At 34.6% G+C, this 24,722-nt stretch overlaps 1 protein-coding gene across 3 annotated transcripts in view; it reads left to right on the top strand.

Annotated features, from left to right (window-relative positions):
- Window positions 1-24,722, top strand: part of cdh12a (cadherin 12a) — a 56,831-nt gene that overhangs the window by 19,444 nt on the left and 12,665 nt on the right. For 2 of the 3 annotated variants that reach the window (XM_073848181.1, XM_073848180.1), the window contains 5 exons: window positions 1,721-1,888; window positions 2,401-2,588; window positions 14,353-14,606; window positions 23,584-23,720; window positions 24,319-24,440. In XM_073848181.1, the coding sequence (XP_073704282.1) occupies window positions 1,721-1,888; window positions 2,401-2,588; window positions 14,353-14,606; window positions 23,584-23,720; window positions 24,319-24,440 (869 nt within the window). Of the gene's footprint in view, window positions 1-1,720; window positions 1,889-2,400; window positions 2,589-14,352; window positions 14,607-23,583; window positions 23,730-24,318; window positions 24,441-24,722 lie in introns of all 3 variants that reach the window. The other variant, XM_073848179.1, reaches the window with a different exon arrangement.

Below are 24,722 nucleotides of genomic sequence, written 5' to 3'. Positions count from 1 at the left end.
GAAAAAAAAGTCAGATTTGCGAGTTTCTATCTCATAATTGTGACTTTATAACTCACAATTGTTATATCATGCAATTCTGAGAAAAAAGAGATTTGCGAGATTTTATCTTACAATTCTGACTATAACTCGCAATTGCAAGGTTATATCACAATTCTGAGAAGAAAAGGTCAAATTTATGAGTTTGTATCTCACAATTCTGACTTTATAACTGGAAATAGCGAGTCAGAAAAAGTCAGATTTGCGAGTTTATATGCGAGTTTATAACTCACAATTGTTATATCATGCAATTCTGAGAAAAAAAGAGATTTGTGAGATTTTATCTTACAATTCTGACTTTATAACTCGCAATTGCTATTTTATAACTTTGCTAACTTTATAACTTGCAATTGCAAGGTTATATCATGCAATTCTGAGAAAAAAGATTTGCGAGATTTTATCTCACAATTCTGACTTTATAACTTGCAATTGCGAGTTTCTAACATGCAATTCTGTGGAAAAAACTCAGATTTGTCAGTTTTTATCTCACAATTCTGAGTTTATAACGCAATTGTGAGAAAAACTCTGATTTGTGAGTTTCTATCTCACAATTCTGACTTTATAAATCACAATTGCGAGTTTATAATGCAATTCTAAAAAAGAGAGTTTTGCGAGATTTTATCTCACAATTCTGACTCTATGACTCACAATTGCTAGTTTATAACACAATTCTGAGAAAAAAAGGTCAGCTTTGCGACTTTCTATCTCACAATTGTGACTTTATAACTCACAATTGTTATATCACACAATTCTGAGAAGAAAAAGTCAGATTTGTGAGTTTCTATCTCACAATTCTGACTTTATAACTCGCAATTGCGAGTTTATAATGCAATTCTGTGAAAAAAGTCAGATTTGTGAGTTTATATCTCACAATTCTGACATAACTCGCAATTGCTAGTTTATAACAATTCTGAGAGAAAAAAAAGAGATTTGAGAAATTTTATTTCACAATTCTGACTTTATAACTCGCAATTGAGAGTTTATCACACACAATTCTGTGAAAAAATTCAGATTTGCAAGTTTCTATCTCACAATTCTGACATAACTCGCAATTGCTATTTTATAACATAATTCTGAGGGAAAAAAAGATTTGCAAATTTTTATTTAAAAATTGATTTTATAACTCGCAATTGAGAGTTTATCACACACAATTCTGTGAAAAAAGTCAGATTTGCGAGTTTCTATCTCACAGTTCTGACTTTATAACTTGCAGTTGCAAGGTTATATCATGCAATTTTGAGAAAAAAAGATTTGCGAGTTTCTAGCTCACAATTCTGACTTTAGAACTTGCAATTGCGACTTTATATCATGCCATTCTGAGAAAAAAAAAGATTTGCAAGATTTTATCTCACAATTCTGACTTTATAACTCGCAATTGCGAGTCTATATATCACAATTATGAGAAAAAAATCTGAATTGTGAGTTTGTATCATGCAATTCTGAGAAAAAAGTCAGAAGAGTGAACTGTAAACTTGCAATTGCAAGAAAAATAGTCACAGTTAATTTTTTTTATTATTATTCAGTGGCGGAATTGGGCTTCCATACATCATTAATGGAGATTCTGAAAATGAAAAGAACTCATTTTTGAAAATGTGCTCACTGCAACTCATTTTGCCAGCGCATGTCACATATGTTCTCACATGCTCTCTGTTTCTCTCTTCTTCTCTCTCTCTCTCTGCATCAGGAATCATAAGAGTTGCCTTACCAAACATGGATAGGGAGGTTAAAGAAATGTACCAGGTGGTCATACAGGCTAAGGACATGGGTGGCCAGCTCGGGGGTTTAGCTGGGACCACAACCATCAATATCACTCTCCGAGACGTCAACGACAACCCGCCACGGTTTTCTAAAAGTGTGTTCCAAAGCAGCTGTCTCTAGACATGCAGGAATCATTATAAAGCGCATTGAAGCTTACAGTATACTGTCAGCATTTCTATATCAGCAGCAGTTCATCCCTGGGGTTTATCTTAATGTGAATTTAATCTGGTTTCATATTTGCTTTGCTCTTTGGAAACCTTAAACATGAGTCCATTATTTGAATTGTTTAATTCAGTTAATGGCTGGCACTGATAACAAAGAGCGGCTATTTTCAAAACCGGGACTGAACAGTAATGCACGACCCGAGAAGAACCTCAGATTTACAATTGGCCATGATTAAGTCCTCAAGGGCTCTCGCCAAACACAAACAACTAAATAGAGTTGAATTTGCAAATGTGATTAGCATTCTAACACTTTCCTCCAGAGCTGCTGAAGTGATTAGTGGATGATTATTGTTAACCACCTCTCAGAGTAATTTCTAGATGTAGAGTCTTACATCTATTCCTGAGGGGAGACTTTGATAAAGGTGTTTGTGAATCTCGACAGGTATCTTTCACCTGCGCATTCCTGAATCTTCACCTGTGGGCTCGTCGGTGGGGAGGGTCAAAGCTCATGATCTAGACTCTGGGAAGAATGCTGAAGTGGAATACAGCATCGTTCCTGGTGACGGAGGCTCCATGTTTGATATTTACAGCAATAAGAACACTCAAGAAGGAACAGTTATACTAAAAAAGGTAGAGTATGGCTTTTTGTAGACGTTTTTAGTCTAAGAAAAAAATGTGCGAATGTTTTCATATTTATACTACAGTTCAGAAGTTTGGGGTCGGTATAAACGTTTATTTATTTACATATTATCATTTTTCTATTTATTTCTTTTTCACATGTTGCAAAAAAATGACAAGATGACAAGAAAAAGGACATCTTGTCGTTCGAAACCTGATTTTCTTTTGTTTGTTATTTTGATACATCATATTTTCATTTTAAATTTTAGGGTCACTGCTTAGTCGTATTTGAAGTTATAACAGGAGCAGAGGGGCAGATTTTTAAGCATATTTAAAAAATTAATTGTATTCTAAAGCACAGTATAAAAACTTAATTGAGATATTTTGTAAATAAAAAAAACTCTGTTCAAAATTAAAGAACACTTTCAGAAACCTCCAAGTCATTGGTGTTAACCTGGCAAATAGTGCAAATTCCCTTAATTATATGACAAACCCTATTTAACTGGCAGCATTCCTCCAATTTTCACTGATATTGCAAGATGGCGGGCATCTCTAAAGGTGACTAAAACAATGCAATAGGACGCTTGAAGGCCAAAGGGATGACACTTTCAAACATTGCAAAAGAAATTTGTCATTCCAAATCTCGAATATTGCAGCATTCAAGTCTCCGAAAAAGACAGGATAATGCAGAAATTCTCAATAAGGAATCGGTTCAGCACTGCAGCTGGAATTGCTTGTAAGTTCAGTTCTAAAAAGGGTTAGGATCTGTCTCACCATGTTTAGGAGAAGTCAGATCGAAAACACACTCTGCAGTGACCAAGCCTCTCATGAGCAGAAATAATCTAAAAGGCTAAGCTCACCTTTGCTGAGGAGCATGTTGTGTGGAGAGAGTAGAACTGGTCCAAAGTTCACTTTACCGATAAGAGCAAGTTTAATTTATTGGGTCTGCCAGGAAACATTTTGTTCAGTGTCAAATTGAGGAAAGACTGAATCTCTGTAAAATCCTTGGCTAAGAAACCTACTACAGTTACTGAACTTTGTAAGAGAGTGGACCAAGATCACACCAGCGTAGTCTGAGAAACTAGTGATGTCCTGCAGCCGCAGATATGCTAAAGTCATTCAAAGCAAGGGCCTCTTGCGATGAAGCGATGAAGATTAACAATATTTCAGAAAAAAAAAAATCAAGTATTTATAGATTGTTCTCTTATTTGGATCTCCACTATGTATTAGGGTCAAAGACGAAAAAGGGATTCAAGGAGTAGTTCACTTTCAGAGCACAAATGTACAGATAATGTACTCACCCCCTTGTCATCCAAGATGTTCATGTATTTCTTTCTTCAGTCATAAAGAAATTATGTTTTTTGAGGAAAACATTTCAGGATTTCTCTCCATATAATGGACTTCAATGGTGCCCCCGAGTTTGAACTTCCAAAACGCAGTTTAAATGCAGCTTCAAAGGGCTCTAAATGATCCCAGCCGAGGAAGAAGCGTTTTATCTAGCGAGACAATTGGCTATTTTCTAAAAATATTTACAATTTATATACCTTTTCATCTCTACACAGATTATACACAGAGGTAGACAAGACGAGCATTTGTGGTTAAAAAGTATATAAATTGTAATTTTTTTTTTTTAGAAAATAACAGATCGTTTTGCTAGATAAGACCCTCGGCTGTGATCATTTAGAGCCATTTAAAGCTGCATTTTGGAAGGTCAAACTCAGGGGCACCATTGAAGTTCATTTTATGGAGAGAAATCCTGAAATGTTTTCCTCAAAAAACATAATTTCCTTACAACTGAAAAAAGAAAGACATGAACATCTTGGATGACAAGGGGGTGAGTACATTATTGAGAGCACATATTATGTAAATTTTTGTTCTGAAAGTGAACTACTCCTTTAAGCATAACAAGAATGAGTGTAATACTGCTTTAAATTGTTGTTGTTTTTCCAAGAAAATATGAAAAAGTTTTCTCTTTAATTTAGTTGCATTTTTGTTTTTGTTTTTCTGAGCAAAAAATAAATATCATACATTTTCCCTACTTTACAGAAGATACCCACTAAAATGTCATTCAGTGTAACAATCCTGTCAGGCATATTTACAACAAATCAATCAATTTATGACATAATAAAAGACAAATTACTTTAATCCCAAATACTAATTAGTTGTAATTCTACATTTTGTAAATGTGCCACTATCCTAAGGTTTTTTTTTTTTTTTTACCCATTTGTCAGTAAGATTTTTTACTTATTTAAAACACAATAAAATATAATATGCTCACTTATTCTTTTATATATTTTAATATGTACAAGTCACAATTTGTCATTGTTTGAATTTTACATAAATATTGTGTTACACTGAATGACAATGTAACATTATTTCAACCAAATTTGGACATTTTTTTCTCCAAAAACGTATTTGAAACTTTAAAAGTAGACACTTTACTTACATTTAATGTGCTTTCTATGGACATAAAATCACTTTTGTAAATTTATTTTGTCGTGGACATCTTAACGTCTTTGACCCATGAACATGAATGAAAGGAGAAAGTCCTTACTAAAAAATATTTAGTAAGTAAATTTGAGTTTAAGTAAAAGAAAAACATGTTGCCATAACTTTTAAGTTTATTTTATTTAAGTGAGTGAATGTAGTGCAATTCCATATGTAGCTCATGCATTATTGTACATAAAACAGGAGCTCCTTTACTGCACAGTAAGTGAATTCTTTGACAGTATTTGGATGTTTATTTAGGCAATATTTATCTGCTGGCTAAGGCTGGATGACATCAGATGCAAATCACAATGCCATTTGCATCTCTTTTCCAAACACACGTGAATTCAAGGATGATAGCAATAACCCCTCGTGCTCCTTCATTGAGGGGCTTGTGTGTGTTTACCCCGAGGGAAGTCATATCTTATTACTGGATGGCCATCCATAGCATCCCGAATGAATAATGCATAAAGCCATAAAAGCGCGAATGCTTAACCCACACCACGCAATGTCTGCTCTTGGACTTATCAATTCATTATGTGCTTTGCGGTTGTCCTTAGAACATTGTTTTCCCATTCCTGTTTTGCCAACATGTGGGGGAAAAAAAAGAAACTGGGGGTGCTGACCTCTCAGCGGGATTGAAAAATACATTGTTTGAGTTTCCCCAAGAAAGAGCCCAATATTTTTATATTTAGTGGACATGAATAAATGAATGCACCCATGGCCATCAGAGCATCTACCTCTTGATGTGATGTGACAAGTAGAAATCCCCTCAGACGCCCCGTTACATGGCCAATCACAGACTTGCTGGCTGTGCTATCAGTGCTTAGCTCAAACAAATGCCCTGGTAAAGACGTGTGGATGAAGTTGGAGTGCACTTATCCTCCGGGGAGTAGAGGGGTTACTCTTTCATTACTCAAAGCTAGTGTAGACTGTGGACACATTATGACAGTCCACTGCTGCTATTCATCTCTCGAGAGATAGAAGATGGAGAGATGCATATGAAGAATATGAAAGCACTGGGGGCTATGCATTGTTTCATGGTATGTTCCAGAAATATGGTACACTTTGGTGTCATTAGTTTTTTGGCATTTAAAAAGCACTAGCACTAGAAATAAAATGTTAGATAAACTATTATGTAACATAAAAGTCACAGTTTAGTTTGGGGACCAATTCTATTTTTCACTATTAACGTTTGTCTCAATAGACTTCTAATCTGCTGCTTATTGATGGGTATTAAAGGGATAGTTCACCCAAAAATGTTGTTCAAAACTCATAACACCTTTTTTTATCTTTAGATCTCAAATTAAGATTTTTTTAATGAAATCCAAGAGCTTTCTGACCCTGCATAGACAGCAACGCAACTACCATTTCCAAGGCCCAGAAAGGTAGTAAGGACATTGTTAAAATACTAAAAACTTACTAAAATGCAGGCCGTAATATATGCTTTATAAATTCTAATAAATCACAAATATGCTAGTAATATGCATGCTAATAAGCAACTAGTTAATAGTGAGAATTGGACAATAAACTAAAAGGTTACCAATATAATTCTAACCTTGAAAAGGTAAAAATAATAATAATAATAATAATAATAATAATAATAATAATAATAGTTTAGATTAATTTGTCAGCATCTTCAAACCAGTATTTCTCATAAACTAGCATGTCCTACATTATGAAATGTAATTAATGTATTTATTAAACTTATTAAACAAAGTTATTCACCTTCAAGCCAGTATTGTTAGTAAACTAGCATGTCCTTATTGAGTTAAATTTGGATTTGTCCAGTCCTTTAACCCATTTCTTTTAAATTATGAGATTTAAATAATGTTATTAGACAATGTTATTAAAATTATTAAACAATGTTATTAAACTTCAAACGAGTATTGCTCCTAAACTAGAATTAATTGATGTTATTAGATATTAACTAAATCTACTGTGTGTATGTGTGTTCATATTTCTCTGAATAGTTTTTCCATTCAATGTGTCACCAATTATTTATAAATACAACCCCAATTCCAAAAAAGTTGGGAAGTTTTGTGAAATGCCATACAATCAAGAACATGTTATCGGTTTATTCTCTTCAACATTTATTTAATTGACTAATGTACAAAGAAAAATTACCAGTGTTTTTAGTGGCCAACTTTTAATTTTATTTGGTAAATATAACCAAATTTTGATTTTCATGGCTGCAACACACTCCAAAAAAGGACAGAGGCATGTGTAACACTGTGCCACATCAGCTTTCGTTTTAATTACAATGTTTAATTGTTTGGGATACTAATGCTTCAAGTTTTGCAAGCAAAATTGTTGTCCAATCTAGATTAATAAAAAAAACTTCAGATGCTCAGCAGTCTGTGATCGTCTTTGTCTGATTTTCCTTTTTGTGACTGGTCATACATTTTCAATAGGACACAGATCTGGACTGCAGACTGGTCAGTCTAGTACAATCAGTCTGTGTCTACAAAACCACCCTGTTGTAGCAGACGTCCATTTTTTCCCAGAAACAAGCTGAAACGTGGACTCGTCTGACCACAGCACACATATCCAACTTTCTGAGATGAGCTCTGGCCCAGAGAACCCTATGGCATCACTGCATAGAATTGATGTATAGTCAAGTTGCATTTATTGATGCAGCTGCAGAATGAGTTAAGTGACAGCAGTTTTCCGAAGTACTCTTGAGCCCATGTGGCTATATTTAACACCGCAGCATGACGGTATCTTATGCAATACCATCTGAGGGCTCAAAGGTCAATGCCCATTCACCTGAGGTGTCTTGCTTTGCCCTACACAGACTGACATTTCTCTGTATTCTCTGAATCGTTTCACAATGTTATGTGGTAGTTGCTGAAAGAAATGTGATTTTTTTTTTGACACTTTTGTAATCAGTAATCCCATTGTTCTTCTATTTAGAATTTATTATACTGTATGAACATCACCATACTGCCCCCCCCCCCCCCACACTTTTTAAATTGGCTGCTCCGCCCCTGTTTGTAATGAAATTTGGGACAAAGTGATGAGACATGAACCAGCTTCACTTGCAAAGATTGAAATGCTCCTTTTAAACCCAAACATGATATCCTCACCTATTTCCATTTCACCTACTTACTGTGAACTGTTTCAAAACAGTTTAATTTGGATATTCTACTATAACCTTTTCGCTTTTATTTTGCCTTTGTCCCAACTCTTTTTGGAGTGTGTTGCAGCCATGAAAATTAAATTTGACTATATTTACAAAATAAAATCAAAAGAAAACTGAAAACATTGGATTTTTTTTCTTTGTACTTTAGTGAAATAAAGGTTAATGTCACGCCCTGTTTTGCCCTTTGTCACACCCCTTTGGACTGTTCATGTTGGTTTCTCCCTCTTATGCCCATATTTGGTTGTTCCTGTCTTTATTAGTTATAATCCACACCTGTCCATGTCTGATTACCCTGTCTATATTAGTTGATCTCTGTTCAGTGTTTCTTTGTCCGATCACAAGGTTTCTTTAATGTTATTTACGTGTTTGGATTTATTAAAAGGCTGTGTCGTTTCATTCTAGTCTTTTTGCGCTTCATTTATACACACATCCGTGACAGTTAAAGAGAATGAACAGATAACATTTTTTTGATTTTATGGCATTTCACGAAATGTCCCAACATTTCTGGAATTGGGGTTGTAATTGTCATTTTTAGTATTGGTCATACTGGCCTTCTTTCATAGTACTTAGTAAAAAGATATCATTAAACAAATATTTAAAATACTGTTTTCACATTCATTTGGCAATTCAGTGTGAAAATATATTACTTACAATTGCAAATTTTAATGTTTGATTAAACATGATCACATTAATCTGTGCATTTATGTAAATTTTATATGTAAAATATATTATTTTCAAACTCTTTTTGCGTAATCTTACAATTCATATTTTAAAATTTCATCAATTCATCATGAAAGGCCCAGTGAAAATATTTCCCCGTCCTTCCCATTTTTTTATTCCCCAAGCCGAGGCTGCACAGGACAAAGTGACATAGTCCTTACATTGCAAAATGGGTGTGCCATATCTGTTGACCCAAAAAAAAGTCTGGAAATGGATATGTGGGATCCTCACCGTAGGGCATGGAGGAGGGTCAATGACAATGGCCCTTCTTCCCTCTGTCCTCAATAACAGACTTCCCTCACCCTTTATTTCTCTTTGACACACTGTTCCATCACGCCCCTGCTCTGCTACACAGGGACTTTTCTGAAATGCTGAGGCTGAACATTAGGAGTCTCGTGACTTTATGGGCTCAGAGCTGCTTTGTGCATAAAGAGGATCTACTAAGGTAATGGGTTGAAGGGATAATTGTCTCTATATTAACAAAAGGATTGAAATGTGGACTTTGCTCTTGTAACATATGGGATTATCTTAATCCTTCTTCATTGGAGAAAAAAAAAAAAAAAAAGCATGTACAATAGAATGAACAGTACTTTTGAAAAAATGATTTACATTCATATGAGATGAAGAACCCGGTCACATCCGGCCATATCAGTAGCTGTTTTAATGTACATAAAGTGGGTTGCCATTGCCTTAATGTAGTTCATGACTTCAAAATGCCTTTATATTTCTTTGAGGAAGCAAGAATTTAAAATTGGAGCGGATTCCGAATACTTCACAACTTACAGTGTGGAAATGCAATTAAGAATTCATGAATAAATGTCAATTAGTAAGGGAATTAATTAAAGTTTTGGTATGTGCACTGTATTGAATTACAAAACAACTCTATGGACTAGCATCTGATTAGCATTCTCTTTTGAGTGGAGAGGATCCAAAATAGAGAAACGGGCCTTTGTGTTAATTCTCTAAGGAACAGCCTCAGAAGACTCTGAAACGACTAGATAAACAGTGCCATCTAAAGGTGTCCAATGCGACTGTTACAGGAGCACAAAAGAACAGAAAGAGCAGGACAGCATATGTTTAGACTAAAGCTAATGAGTTTGTAATGTGGGGGAAAGTCACATGAAAGGAGGTAATGCCTCCATCGCGATATGATTGGATATGACAGGTAATGATCGTGTGTGATTGGTTCATGTGATAAATCCCGCCTCTTGTGTTCGTGCACGTTCGCAAATCAGTCTGAAGGAACAATATAACTGTACGTTCACACCGCCGCCGGCGAGAGCGTCAAAGTGGCCGGAAGTCACTTTTTTTTTTTTAATTTCCAAAAAGTCACTTTTTTTTTTTTCTTTTTTTTTTGACGCTCTTGCCGACGGCGGTGTGAACGCGCAGTAAGTCTGTTAATGGGAAGACTAACTTACAAAAAGTAAGTAAACAACTCACACATTTAGATATAACCACTTTGTCTCAAAATAAGACCTAAAATGGCCTGAAAACATGATCTGTGGGAGTTTTTAATGAGTAATCAGCTTGGTGAAATGTAAAGTAAATCTCAGTGTCTGTGACCAATATTTACTGAGCTTTGATGACTGATAATCCAAAAAAAAAAAAAAAAAAAAGTTAAAAGTTAACTATTAAAAAACATAAAGCTGAACATAAAACATATTGCTAATTTGTGTAAATTGTTAATGCCTTGAGGTGTTGTTTTGGAATAAATGTAAAATGCTTAAAAACACCCTTTATGAGATTCATACTTGATAACATTGTTCATGTAAATATATAAAATAGGTACAATGTAAAATATTTTTTGTGTAAGTAATGTGTATTTGACTAAGAAAATGTGCTTGGCACAAGAATTTGGGATACCGAGCATTAATGTTACAGGCTTTACACCATTAACAATGTACAAAAGTTGCAATACAGGGGCTACTGTGTTATTCAGATTGACCAGCTGGCTCTCTGTCCTGTCATGTCTGAGGTTGTTATTCTTTCAGCATGGTCAGCGCTATGGATCGCTCAGCCTGCAAACAGCGAGAAAGACACGTTCTCAATGCTAGCTTGAAATGACAGTGGCAGACATAATTGTTGTTTGCTGTCACGAGTGATAAGACCTCCTGCAGAACAGCAGTGTGGTGTAGACATAAAGCTGATGCTTTTTAAGTATAGTACGAAGGTCTTTGAAAAAATCTTGGCTGACAATGACAAGAGTAAGTTGTCTTTGTAATCTGTCTTTTTTGATGAAAGTGTCTCTTTTAACGTTGTTGAGGACTTATATTCCCTAAGCTGTTCTGGAAGACTTATGTCTATTGTTTTTATCTTGCAACAGACTGGGACATATTGTTCTCTTTACACTTGGTTAAAGTCATTAACCAACCCCAGTGCAGTAAGAGTTTTTTTTCTTTTCAGATCAACACACTGCATTCTGGTCTGGAATTATCTGTGCGAGGCATGAAAATGAATAATTCATTTTTTAGAACTAATCGAAAAATCTGTTGATAAAGATGCTGAAGATTTATCAAAAACATGTGCATCGAGAATTGCTTCTGTTGCAAATATGAATGCTTTTATGAGCAAAACAAGTTTCACAGTGTATACTTAATGATTTGTTGTTTTGTTTTTGTTTGGTTAGTTGTGGTAGTTAATAAAGTTGTGGTAAATAATATTTGAGACTTAAATGGGTTTGAATAAAATCAATTAATATATATATGTTGGCATATGAAGCACATGTCTAGGTTAACATTTTTAGTTCACAAGCCACAATCATACACAGGCAATCAGGCAACTATTAGTGGAAAAAATTAATCAGCAGGACATGATTTATCATTTGTGTTCTCCAGTCGCTCTTATTATCTGAGAAAGAACAAAACTAATTGAGCTAATTTTCTTGCTCCATACTGTCAAGCTTTGTTTGTCATTAGACAAAGACATTAATTATAAATTATTTTAAGTCTGTCTCTGTCTATTTTTTCTCTCTCTCACACACACAAAATTGCCATGAATTTACAGGATTATAAAGTATTATTTTGTGAAATCAATACATGCTGGGTCATTTTCTTACAAATTTCTGCAAATGAACAGCAGAATGACTTTGATTGACAGCAGATTTACTTGTAATTTACATTATAGTTGTCTATAACTGTCACTGTGAGAAAATTTAGATATAATTATTTTGAAGTCACCACAATGGTGATTAGTGTTTGTTTGAGATCTTGGACCTTGTATATTCATATTCAAATTACTGATCTAGTCATGTCAGAAGTGTGACAAATGAAAACATTTGTCAAAATGATGGTTACTAATACGATAACAACAGCTACTGAAAGAGCTTACAGGTGGCGATAGATGTCAGTGTAGACTTAAACCAAATGCCATACCGTCAATTTTTTCCCACAAGGAGTCTAAACACCCCCAGATATCAAGTGAAATGCGTGCGCACTGAGAAAGTCCTTCAATAGTTGCGGTCTTGGCAAGTGTTGCATGTTAACATCCTGCCAGGATGCCATCTAGCGTTTCTTGTCTCTGCCGTTTGTAAGCTCTTTCAGTAGCTGTGGTCTACTAAAAGGGCTAAAGTGGAGAGAGCAAAGACGCAGGTCTTTATGAAATTCAATTTATCCACAGGCATCTCTTCATTCTTTTCTCCTCTCCATATCGCTAGGAAAGCAGTGAAGACTTACTTTGCTTCTCTTCTTGCCCTTTGACTGAAAATTATAACCAAAAGCAGCACGATGTGGTATCGTATTACTATTTGTTTTCCAAGTTGTGTATTCCGTTTTGTGTTGAGGTAAAAATAGCAACAGGTAGTGCCAGTAGCTCACTGAATTCAACCATTTTTTCGTCATTTAAGTAAATGCGATCCCCATAGTCCAAAATATGTATAGAGTGTTGTGGGTTTTTTTAAACACCCAAGTCTTTCATGGGTTTTCTATTACATATTTTATTAAGAGACATTCACATTATATTAAGCTATACAAGTCTTAATACCAGGGGTTGCCTTTAAGTTTAAGTTCCATTCTGAGCATTAACATGATTTTATTTTAACATTATTAAAACATTAAGATTAATTAATAACTTATTTTGTATTCATAACTGTTTGTAGATTAATCTTGCACAATATGGGAGCAGCAGCTGCTGAGATACATCTTTGAAAGATGTGACATCAATAGCTACTTAATATACAAAACACAACAATAGTAACACTCAACACATAAAAACAGCACTTACAATATAAACCAGCAACACGAATGGCTAAAAGTGAACCAAAAACAAGCTCAATAGCACAAATAACAATTAACAAGAATTAAAAAACTCTACAGCATAATCTATTCATGCTGTGTTGCATGCTGGGTGCCTTCATAATATACATATGCACTGTAGAAACACAGTGTGATGCTGTTTGTTTACAAGACATTTTTGAGAGTGCATTTTAATAAAAGAGAAGTCCCACTGTGAAATTACTGTAAAGGTAATGCACTTATTAACCTGGAATATACTGTAATTTCACACTAAAAACCGTGCAATATATATATATATATATATATATATATATATATATATATATATATATAATTTAATAGCTGTGGCTTAAACGTATGCCATGAATGCCATATGTATCCACCTTATTTTTTAAATGGGTGCAGCCATTTGTAAATTTTATGGGTCTGGCTTCCGGTCTCATCCATGTCCAGCTATTTTTAGCTCTACAAAACAGCTTGTTTTGCTGCTTGATAGTGAAAGTTGGTGTGTCTTACCATATTATTTTAATGCATTATCTTAATTATGAGCACACTGGTTTGAAGTGCAAACAGTTTTATCGTTTACTGCACATTGTTATTCTTCTAGTTATTTCCCAATAGCAGCTAATGAACCGGCAGTCTTGAAGGCTTGAAGAATTGTGGTAGATAGGCATTATTAAATATATATATATATATATATATATATAAAACATTAGGTATTAGCATTTTCACTTTCAACATGGATTAATGTGACTTTTTAATCCTGTTGCTGAAGTTCTGAAATCTGCAGTCTGTTCGGTTGTGCTTAGCTGCCACAACTCTTTGATTCTCAGGTGTGACTGTGCCAAATTCTGCCTTTATATGGCTGAATGAGCAGAGTGATGCAAGAGCCACTGGCCAAAGACTTTTCTCCCTGCTTTCTTCTTCTCTTCCTTTATTCTCCCTCCTGTGATTCCAGGGTTGAGTGAGCGGCAGCCTTTCCTTTCCATTCCCCTGACTTCTGATCTCAGCATGCCCTCTGTTGTGGAAAGCATTTTTACTTAGATCACCAGTTTTATGACCCGAATAAATTTGGTGATATTTTGTTATTCTTTGACAGTATACAGGCAAAAACAATTTGACATCACGTCCTCTCTGCTGCCACAAATGAGATAAAGGGTTAAAGACTGATGATGTCTTATTATTCCTTTTGCAGCGGCTGGACTATGAGACCAGAAAGGCCTACACCTTTAAAGTAGAAGCTTCAAACGCAGTTCTTGATCATCGATTCCTACATTTGGGACCTTTTAAGGACACTGCCACAGTAAAAGTGAATGTTTTGGATGTGGAAGAACCTCCAGTCTTCAGCAAGCTGTCTTATAGTATGGAGACATACGAGGACACACCAGTGGGCATCATCGTCGGAGCTGTCACAGCTGAGGACCTAGATGTAGGCAACAGTCCTGTTAGGTATGTGAAAAGCAAGCACACACACACACACACACAAGGATGTAGGTCAAATGGAAGCACACACACTTTTCCACGTCTTTAAATACATGTGTATATACACATCGTCCTGTGGGAACTCCTTTCAAAACCACTCTACATGAACAAGTCCAAGTATACTAGACAACATGAAACAATAACAAACCTGTGGTCCCATGGGTTCAGTCCATTTGGCAATCTTGTTTTGAGCAGAGTGTGCACTGCTTTGATTCAATCCACTCTGACAAACTTCTGGTGCAGTTTGCAAGCGTGGACCTTATTTAATGTGGCACATTTGCTTTTTTTAGATCTTCATTTAAGCGCCTGAAAGTGTTAGCTACAATGTTGATGTTAAAAGCATCTGAGAGCTTGACACAAGTGCATTGTCTTTATGTAAGCATTTGATTTATTATAAATATTTCATGGAGGTATACAAATGGAGGTGCTAGTAATTTAGAAACTCTCAACTCTTGTTAAATATTTCACATCTGTGGATTCCAATTTATTTGCATTTATAAGTTCATCTGGATTCAATTCTTTTTTCTCTTTTAGCTATGAGTGATAATTATTTTGTATTAGATATGTATTGTTACATATAGATTTATGATATTATTGTTACATACAAAGGGATGGACATTACGGAATGTGACGCAAAAACGCAATCGCAAGCATGCCGTTTTAGCTTGTTTTTAGATCTCTCATCTTTTGTTTTTTTCATCGTGAGTCATGTTTATCACAGGATTCTTACCCAAGGATTCCGTGAAGTCTGAGCTACCAAGCAAGTTTGTTATGTCCGTAAAGCAAAACATATGGTTCTGCAATCATAATTGTGTACGAAAACGATTACACGTGTTTGATTTTACTGCCTCTAGTGTTTATTTCTGTTGGAAACTGCAGTAATATGTAGGGTACGACGAGCTAATGGCGACTTTGATATTATTTTCCTCTAAACTCCTAGATGGCAAAAAAAATGTGCCATAGCACTTTCCAAAACATCCGCTTTTCAAGATACACGTGCAATTTTGGCTGATGCTTGGCGCGATCGTGGGCAGCAGCACAAAGTCAATTCTGTGCTTACTTGATCAAATATTTGATGTTTTTAAAATTGTTGTAGATTTAAGTAGCAAATGAGAATCCCTAAAATTCTTGAATATATCTTGAGACATGATTTTTTAATGATTTTCAGTTTTGTTTAAGATAATTCAAGCAACAGTTTTTAAATAACGAAAGAAAATGTAAAAGTATGCTATTTGGGGTAAAAAGCACCCCTGCTGTTGGGGCTAAAAGGCACAATAATTAACATGATAATTAATAGAGGCTGACTTTTCTGTTTGTTGACATGACATTGTTAGATTGAAATGGTAAATATTATATATTATGTTGGGTGCCCATCTTAAAGATAATCAACATGTTTAGAATGAAACCATCATATTTAAAACATGCTATTAATCATATCATATAATACAATATAATTTGTTGTTACTACTGTACTGTAAATCTATATTAAATTATTATGAGATCTCGTTCAGTGCTTTCAGAATCTTTACATTTTTAAATTATTTTGTTTCTGTATTTTAAAATGTATATTTTTATTATAACATTTTTCAATGACAGTATAATATTTAAAAAATTGTATTGCTATTTATCAAAATAAGCAGAAAATAGTACAAACTTTGCTAAAGTGATTGTTTCGAACAAGTATTAACTCAGACGTTATAAAAAAAACATTATTTTAGCTAAAGTATTTGTATCAATACTGTGTGCTTTTTACCCCATGCTGGTGAGCCTTTTACCCTTGTGTGGGGTAAAAGGGCCCCTTTACCACCTCATACATTTATTAGATTTTTAAACAAAATAAATGACTTGTATGATTTATTTTTACACAAAATCTGTTGCTCCATAAATGTTTAATACAAATGTATATTTTCATACACTTTGGGCACAGTGAAAAGAACATATTTTGTGTCTTGCAAAAAACTTCCAAGAGGTACGTTTTCATCATGAGATCAGGTCACTTTTATCACACTGAAATGCAAGGTCAAGTTAAATAGAGTGCAACAGTTGGGTTCCAGAAGAAAAAATCTATTCATTTTCTTCATATGTGAATTGTTTTTTTAATGATAACATAAACATATAAAGACAGACAGACTGTGAGCTACAAGGCTTTAAATGATTTGTTTAGCAGCTAAATTCTAGTGAAAAACTACATTACCCGTAATTTTTCAAAAAAGTTAGAGAATTGTAACATGTATCATTGTATCATGGCAAAAGAATGCTTTAGCTCTTCTTTCTCTTATTAAAGTGCTTAAATGGATAGTTCAACCAAAAAAGAAAATTACTCCATGATTTATTCACCCTCAAGCCATCCTAGGTGTATATGACTTTCTTCTTTCAGGCGAATACAATCAGAGTAATATTTAAAAAAAAAAATAATAATAATAATGTCCTGGCTCTTCAAAGCTTTATAAAGACAGTGAATGGTGGTTGAGATTTTGAGGCAAAATAAAGTGCATCCATCCATCATAAAAAGTACTCCACATGGATCCGGGGGGTTAATAAAGGCCTTCTGATGTGACTCTATATGTTTGTTTAAGAAAAATATCCATAATTATAACTTTATAAACCGTAATATCTAGTTTACGGTAACTGCTGTATGCACATTCATAAGAGAGTTTTGTTCCACTTGATGATGTAGGACGTAGGCGTAGTGTAACGTCCGGTTAAAATATGCTAGTTTTTTGAGAACCAAGTTTTGTTTACAGCAAAGTACAAAGTTCTTTACAAATCCCCATTTTGTACTTATAATTAATGGACGGTGTTTTGTTTTGCTCTCTTCTCTGGAACGCCACTTTCACGCTATCGAAAGCTAGGACCTATGGTTTATAAAGTTGTAAATATGGATATTTTGCTTACACAAACACTTTGATTCGCTTCAGGGGGCCTTTATTAACCTCCCGGAAGTGTGTGGAGTACTTTTTATGATGGATGGATGCACTTTATTTGCTTCAAAGTCACTGCAATTATAACGCTTGAAAGAGGCAGGAAATTTTTTAATATAACTCCGGCTGTATTTGTCTGAAAGAAGAAAGTCATAGACACCTAGAATGGCTTGGAAGTAAGTAAATAATGGGGTAGTTTTCATTTTCGGGTGAACGATCTCTGCAGTGTTGTACTTTTGTCTTTTTAAGCAGTTTTCAAATACTTTTTTGCTCAGTTTGTAATGTTGTTAGATTAGTTTGGTTGATGGCTTACGGGTCTTTAGCGAAGCGTTTTTTTTGTTTGGTTTTTTTTAATGCCTATGGGAAAAACAAATTTTAAAAAATACAAAAAATAAAAAATAGTATGAATCATGGGTATAAACCTTTTCCAAACCTCCATTAGATTCGATTTTTATATTCAGACTTCCCTCCGGTCAGGTTTTCTTTATTTAAAATTTATAACTTACAAAACTTTACCAGAGGACGGAATATTTGACAAGGGGTGATTTGACAGCAAAACTCAGTTTGTGAAGTCACTAAGTTCAGTGTTCAGTAGCACTTACTAAAAGAATCCAGTTGAGACTTTCACTGAAGTTTTGCTTGTATAGCAAAAAAACCTCGGGCCAGCAGGTAGAGAGAGACACCTGAGACAGAAAGGAAGAGGCCAGAATGTAACCCTGGTAAAGGTCTGGTGCTACAGGGAAAAAGCTGATTTTCTTTTTCTTTCCTGATCCACTAGGCTGCTTATATTAAAGAAAAAGGGGTTTCTGCAGGTCACAGCAGTGGGCAGAAAACTTGCAGACTAGTTCAAAGAGACCAGTGCTCATACACATACAGACAGGAAGCAGAAAGTGTATAAATATTATTCTACAACATAAAACATCCAGTGAATAGTTCTGTGTATTTAATAAAATGTATATTAGAGTTAGCAACAAAATAGAAAATAAATCAATTTTACACTTATTATAATTACAGGGCCTACCTGATCTCATGATGAAAACGTATCTGTGCGAACTTTTTCACAAGACACGGAATGCGTAACAGTAAATACATATCACTGCAGTTTCCAACAGAAATGAACACTAGAGGCGGTAAAACAGTGAGCACTTGTAATCATTTTCGTACACAGTTATGATTACAGCTCCATATGTTTCATTTTCCGGACATAACAAACTTGCTCAGTAGCTCAGCCTAGCCCAGAACTGGACTTAAAATGCAGAATCCTTGGGTAAGAATCCCATGAAAAACATGACTTATGATGAAAGGGCTAAAAGATGAGAGATCGAAAAACAAGCTAAAACTGCATGCTTGCGATTGTGTTTTTACATCACATTTTCTTTTGTTCATACTATAGGTTTAGGTGTAGTGCAGATGGTATTTTATTTTAAAATGTCATGGAGCATTACAGATATCTAATATGTCAGGAAATGGATCTTGTAAAAAGTTCCCACAGGTACGTTTTCGTCATGAGATCAGGTTGGTAATTACAATGGAAATTTGTTTTATTTGATTTTTTGACAAACTCTTCTCTTCTGAGAACATAAATTCCCACTGTGCCAATGGATATGGAATAATTTTACTAGACTTTGTGAAATGCATTCACTTTAACATTTATATATTTATTTCAGGGCTCTATACTGTCAATGGCAGTCAAAACTCACATCAGTAAGGCTGTAAAGGAAATGTCACCAATTAAATCTATATTAGCTGTATGAATGTCAATGAAAATCCAACAGAAATTTGTTTTCATTATTATCTTTTAACAACAGAATTTCAGTGAAGGCTTTAGACTTTCAGCCTTTTAAGGTTTCTGAACAAATCTTTTAAGAAACCAACCAACCAAAGTTTCAAAGTTTTTTTTCTGTTCACTGAAGTCTCTCCCTTGAAGCAGGATGATTTATTTTTACTTTCACAGACTGCCAAGCAATTCAGATAAATGGTGCCCATTCACTTTTTCAGTGGCATTGGTTCCACAAATATGTTTTCCATTATTTAATTTTATTTAATTTAATTTTTTTTTAAGTTGTAAGCCATGAACCAAACCAACCAGCTAATACTTGAATCTCGACATTACAAGCTTTGATTTGAAGCAAGAGAGTACTTGAAAATCAGACAAAAAGACAAAGGCTTTAATGAGGGAAGGTGAAATAATGTGGGTTGATGGCTTCAGCAAAAGCACATACCTTTGACTAACAACCTCATAGTTATAATGTTACTCTTGGCCAATAATGGAGCCTTACACACAATTAAAGACATAATAACAGTTCTGCTTTTTTCCAGTCAGATGTAGAACAAGACCGAATGGAGCTGAACTAGATTCAAGACTCAAAACACTGAATCCTTTGGGCTACATCAGTCATGAATTAGAATGAAAACTGACTCACTCACTGGTGGCCATCTACTGGCGTAGCCTACAGGAAGGGCCATTAAACAAATCAGAGAAGGAGCCTGAATGAGTCATTTGTTGTGAAAATACACAAACAATTTAAATCACTAGGAAGAATCAAAAACCCCATTACCTTTAACTTTTTAGTTTGTCATATACCGAATGCCTCACAAAACATACTTAAAGGGAACTGTAGGTATGGCTTAATATAATGAAATTGTTGTCTCTTACTGAAATACATAACGGAAAAGCCATGAAAGATTTATGTTTTTTTTTTTTTTTTATTATTTAAATCCACATTGTTTTCTACATGTTTTGTACTAGAGGGCGCCATTATTATGATGATTAGAAATGGTTGCACTCTGTGAGCTACTGGTGCAACCTGTTGCTATTTTTACCCCAATACAACTGAAAATAAAATACTGATACGACACAGATTTCATATCCGGGTGCTTTAGACAACTTTTGGGGAAAGTCAATAGTACAGCATTTGGTTTAAGCCTACACTTATATCCATCACCACCTAAGCTTTTTCAGTAGCTGTGGCCATCGTGTCAGTATTTTATTTTCCAAGTTGTGTTGCGCTAAAAATAGTGAAATAATGGCGCCCCCATAGTCCAAAATATGTATGAAACACGTAATTTTACGTAAATCTTTCATGGTTTTCTACTACGTTTCAGTAAGAGACAACATTTATGTTCTATTAAGCCACACAAGAACACCTGGGGTTCCCTTAAAAGAGATCAAGAGATTCACACAAAATTAATTTACTCTCATCCCAGCAAACACAGGTTTTTACAACTTTCCACAACATTGTATTTTGGTTGCAATTAGGTAATGTTGTAGTATAACGTTTTAAAAACGTTCCTTAAAAAAATAAATAAATAATGTAACCAAAATAAAAAGTTTTAGAAACGTTGTAAAATTACCAACCTGGAACGTTTTCTTTAAGTAGTCAAAAAACGTAAATATCACGTTTGTCTACTACGGAAATAAAACCAGACCAAACTGCAACTTTCGGGGGACGTTTTATTCAGGTGTTAAAATAACGTTATATGGACGTTGGAATAAGACGTTTTAGAAACGTTTTTACAACGTTGTGAAAAAACGTATTTATAACGTTTAAAAACCCCGACATTTGTCGTATTAAATACGTAGGGAAGAAACGTTATCACAACCTTTTCACAACGTAAAACAAAAACGTTTCTACAACGTTGTTGTGTTTGCTGGGATGTCATTCCAAACCTGCTTGACTTTTTCTTCTTCTGTGAAACACAAAAGATAATATTTTGGTATGTCTCAGTTAGGGCTGGGCGATTTGGCCTAAAATCAAAATCTCGATTAATTGAACATTTTAACTCGATTACGATTAATGAACGATTATTTTATTTATTAATAAAATTATATTTAATTATATATATATAATATTTATTTTTTTGCCCTCATAGTTCACTCACTGACAAGTAGGGATGCACCAAAATGAAAATTATTGGCCGAAACCGAAAAAGAGGAAACCAAGGCCAAAAACCGAAACACCGAAAGAATTATGCCAATTATTAGTACCATTCCATTTATGGCTATGACTGTGTACAAATCTTACTAGAATCAAGGCATTGCAATTGCATACATTTATATTAAAGTTTCAAAGAATAAATCAATTATATTAATTTAAACAATTATTATCAATCAAGTATTTTATTACTTGACATATACATATATTTTACTGCCTTTGTTTAAATTGTTCAATCGTTTAAATTTTTATAACATCTGGATCCATCACATCATAGACTGTAAAAAAATTCACATTTACAAGTCTACGCGTTTCTCTTCCAGCAGGAGGCGCTGTCAGACTGGTATACAAAGCAGCGCAACAAATGACTTTAAAACGTGCAGCGCTCAGATTTATTCAATGGATAGCCTTTTGAAGTTTCATCATTTCTTGTCTTTCAGTCCCCACATTTAACACCTAAAAAAAATCATAATTAATACTTTCTTAACCCCTAATAACACTGCAGTTTTCAATTAAAATTAAGAGCTTTATTTCAAGAACCGATTTTCTGAAACAAACCTTGCACAATATACGTTTCTTTTTATACGTTTCCCACCATATTCAGGGCACAAGGAAAATATTAGGGGACTAAATTAATATCAGCATGTGAAGTATAATCGTCTCTCGTTGTCTCTGAGAGAATGCACGTCAGATGCTGAAAATCAGTTTTCACTTTCATTTTAACATTGCGCAGTTTTCACGTTGCTTGTGTGATCTCCATTGGCTCACCTCCATGGTTTAAAACATAAATATTAATAAAAATACAGTATGAAAAGACATATCTTTAAAATATTGTGACGTAACACTAACGTAAAGCTAATGTTTTTCACTCACTGAAAGCTACATCTGTCTCGATCTCTGCTCTTATCACTGCACACACGACTGCAGACACAACCCCTCTAGAAATTTCGGCAAAACAAGTTTTGCAAATCGCTATCCGTGGGTCTTTCTCAGATATACTGAAAAACGTCCACACCGCAGACGTGTTGCTTCAGACAAGCACGTGCAGGCTGCGGTTTCTGTTTGTGTCAACATACTGTTTCGGTGATAAAAGTCTTTCGGCCGAAAACCGAAAATGCACTTTCAAAGTAGAAAATAAGCACTGTCTTCTAAACGAAATTACTCTTGTATATCCTGTAAATTTTTTAAGCTCTCCATGGACATGTCGGCGGAATAACGTAATGTAACGGAGCGGGGTCACGTGACTCCACACGCGGTACTGTTTTTAAAGGGAAAGTAATCGAAATAATCGACCTGGAAAAATTTGATCGATTATAGGTTCTGAATGTCGATTTCGATTATTTTTCGATTAATCACCCAGCCCTAGTCTCAGTGTATTTTTACATACATTGGAAGTCGCTAGACACCAAAAATGTGTGGCTGTTAAACTATCTTCTTTCATATGAGTACATTATGACAGAATTTTAATTTCTGTGTGATCTACTGTTTCAAACATTCTGTCTGTTTCAAAACTCTGAACAAATCAGCATTTTATATTTGTGACCCTGGACCACCAAACTAGTCATTAAGGGGCGATTTAAAAAAAAAAAAAAATTGAAATGCATTACCTGAAAGCTGAATAAATATGATGGTTTGTTGTTCCACAGATGTGTGGTTTGTTATGATAGGACAATATTTTGAAAACTTGGAATCTCAGGGTGCAAAAAAAAAAAAAAAAAATCAAAATATTGAGAAAATCGCATTTAAAGTTGTCCAAAAGAAGTTCTTAGCGATGCATATTACTAATCAGAAATTAAGTTTTGACAAATTTACAGTAGAAAATTTACAAAATATCTTCAGGGAACATGATCTTTAAGTAATACCCTATAATGGTTTTTGGCATAAACGGAAAATCAATCATTTTGACCCATACAATGCATTTTTGTAAAAATATACCCATGCTACTTATGACTGGTTTTGTGGTCCAGGGTCACATTTGAGTTCTAATTCTAATCTTTACCTAAGGGTACTAATGACATTCCGTGAATTGTAAATGATTTAATGTGGTTGATCAATGTGTTTGTTGTTTTTGTCTTTAATAAATTGCAGATATTCTGTTGAGTGGAGAAAGGACTCTGAAAACTACTTTGACATTGACCCTGTTGAAGGAACTCTGTCTGTCAGTGAAGCCCTGGACAGAGAGAGAAATGCAGAACACAACGTCACTGTTGTAGCAACAAAAGTTAGTAAGTATTGTGGATTGTGTTTTATCCAGATGGACAGATACAATATGACCAGCCTAGATAACCAAGCAGGTTTATATCCATAACACAACTGTAGACTGAAATAGGAATGAACATTCATCCCAGTCGCTTGAACAAATTTCTAAAGCCCACATCCCCATCTAGTGGAGAAAAAATGAAAATACAACAGTGCTTCATTTTGAAAGCTCAAATAAAACATCAAAATTATAAATAAAACCTCAATCCATTTCAAATAAAAGTGATTTTGTCAAGAGACCAAATCTGAAAGTAAATAATTTTTTACATCAAACTGATTTGCTAATGAAATGAAGCCACAACAGAATTTTCTTTAGATTCAAATGTGATCCAGTCCAAATCCTTTTGTTTCTCTAGCTACAACTGATACGTTGTAAGGATTTATTGTAACATGAAAGCGACTTCAAAATCATCAGATCCTCAAGAGTGTCAGTATAACACGTCAAAGACTTTGCAAGTTCTTCATTTGTCCTATTTCTTTCCTTTTTCAAGTATGAAATTTGTCTGACGTTTTTGCAGTATTCACTGATCTGATTCATGGACAACACTTTGTTTGATCTTTCAGACAACCCCCTGCTGTCCAGCAAAGTTACTGTCACAGTCAAGGTGCTGGATGTCAATGAGTTTCCTCCAGAACTTGCCTTTGTGTATGAGACGTTTGTTTGTGAAAATGCAAAAGTAGGACAGGTAAGCGTGTGTGTATGTGTGTCTGTGTGAGTGTGCATGTGTGTGAATAACTACCTGTACTTCAATTTGAGTTTCTGGGCCTGTTGTTGGGCTCTGCAGTGATTTAATGTGAGAGAACTGTGCCTTGATCTTTTCCTTTCATGCTGAAAGAGAGCTGCTCCCAGTACAACGCTGCCTATCAGTGTCTCCCTATTCAGTCTTTCATACCAGAAAGCGTAGTTCCCTGGCTTATATGTAGAAATGTGCGAAATAAATGACACAACAAAGCCTTTTCAGAATTCA

The sequence above is a fragment of the Garra rufa genome, chromosome 10, assembly GCF_049309525.1.
Source record: "Garra rufa chromosome 10, GarRuf1.0, whole genome shotgun sequence".
Taxonomy (NCBI): domain Eukaryota; kingdom Metazoa; phylum Chordata; class Actinopteri; order Cypriniformes; family Cyprinidae; genus Garra; species Garra rufa.
Note: the sequence above shows the minus strand (reverse complement) of the source record. Positions and strands in the feature narration are given on the sequence as shown.